We start from the raw sequence: 1,516 nt of genomic DNA on the forward strand, positions 1-1,516 counted from the left end.
CCTGTAACAACTGCTTTTCTGATACAAACTATAAGTACCACAGGTGTTAAAATCATAAACTTTATACCTAACATTCTCCTATCCAGGACACACATGACAAATTATGTGTTCACACGTTAACTACTGGAATAAGCAGTGTTGGATGAATGCATAATTTCTTTCTCTGCATTTACTATATCTTTTTATCTCTAGCTGCTACCACAATTCTGGTCTCAAAATGACTGTGACAAACATAACCACAAGGAGTGGTTTCCTTCTCCTGGGATTCTCTGACAAACATGAACTGCAGATTTTGCATGCTTCACTCTTCTTGGTGACATATCTATTGGGGATGGCAGGTAACTTCATCATTATCACCATCACAACACTGGACCCACAGCTCCAGTCCCCAATGTATTACTTCCTGAAGCACCTTTCCCTTCTGGACCTCTCATCCCTTTCTGTCACAGTTCCCCAGTCTATTGACAATTCCCTGATGGATAATGACTACATTTCATATGGCCAGTGTATTCTGCAAGTTTTCTTTTTCACATCATTGGCTTCTGCTGAGGTGTCCATTCTCACAGTGATGTCTTATGACCGCTATGTGGCCATCTGCTTCCCTCTGCACTATGAGGTCATCATGGATCCAAGGAAGTGCATGTGGGCTGTGACAGCTGTGTGGTTAAGTGGAGGCATCTCAGGAACCTTGTACACAACAACTACATTCTCTATCAGATTCTGCAGGGACAAAATAATCCACCAGTTCTTCTGTGATGTCCCCCAGTTACTCAAGCTTTCCTGCTCTAATGATTACCTTGGAGTGTTGGGAGTGGCTGCCTTCATGACTGTAATGGCCTTTGCCTGCTTTATTGCTGTCACCTTCTCTTATGGCCAGATATTCTCCACAATTCTCAGGATGCCCTCTGCTGAAGGTCGGTCTAAGGTCTTTTCCACCTGCCTACCCCACCTCTTTGTTTTCTCATTTTTTCTGATCACAGGTACATGTGCCTATCTAAAGCCAACTTCTGACTCACCAACTGCTTTAGATCTTCTTCTGTCTATCTTTTACACAGTACTGCCCCCAACACTCAACCCTGTAATATATAGTCTGAGGAATGAGGCCATGAAGACTGCTCTGAGGAAGGTGCTGTCAGGTAGAGAGTTCACAGGGAAAAACTTCATATTTTCTCTGTCATAAATATTTATGATATGTCATAAAACTGCACATATCATACTCAAAGAATGCTTCTGTTATTGGAACTCTTTGAGTTTTCATGTTAATAAAAAGGAAAAGTAGTTTTGAAAAATTGAACTATACTGTAAAACTATTATCATTGTAAATATTCTTCTCCTGATTTCTTTATCTAACTTATAGAATCCATTTTTTTGTTCTTTCCAGTTAAGAGAAGCTAAACATTCATAAACTAATAATGTAGACTTAGTATACATTAACTTTTCTAATACATATATCAATAAGTACATGTATGTAAACACAACCAGTCATAGTAAATATTTTAAAAACCTATGCATGGCC

General features: G+C 39.2%; 1 protein-coding gene across 1 annotated transcript; it reads left to right on the forward strand.

The window, feature by feature from the left end:
- Positions 1-217: 217 nt before the first annotated feature.
- LOC114688331 (olfactory receptor 14J1-like) lies at positions 218-1,180 on the forward strand. The gene has a single exon (XM_028862928.1). It carries the CDS (start codon positions 218-220, stop codon positions 1,178-1,180), a length of 963 nt encoding a protein of 320 aa, XP_028718761.1.
- Positions 1,181-1,516: the final 336 nt, after the last annotated feature.

The sequence above is a fragment of the Peromyscus leucopus genome, chromosome 16_21 (assembly GCF_004664715.2).
Source record: "Peromyscus leucopus breed LL Stock chromosome 16_21, UCI_PerLeu_2.1, whole genome shotgun sequence".
In the NCBI taxonomy this organism is placed as follows: domain Eukaryota; kingdom Metazoa; phylum Chordata; class Mammalia; order Rodentia; family Cricetidae; genus Peromyscus; species Peromyscus leucopus.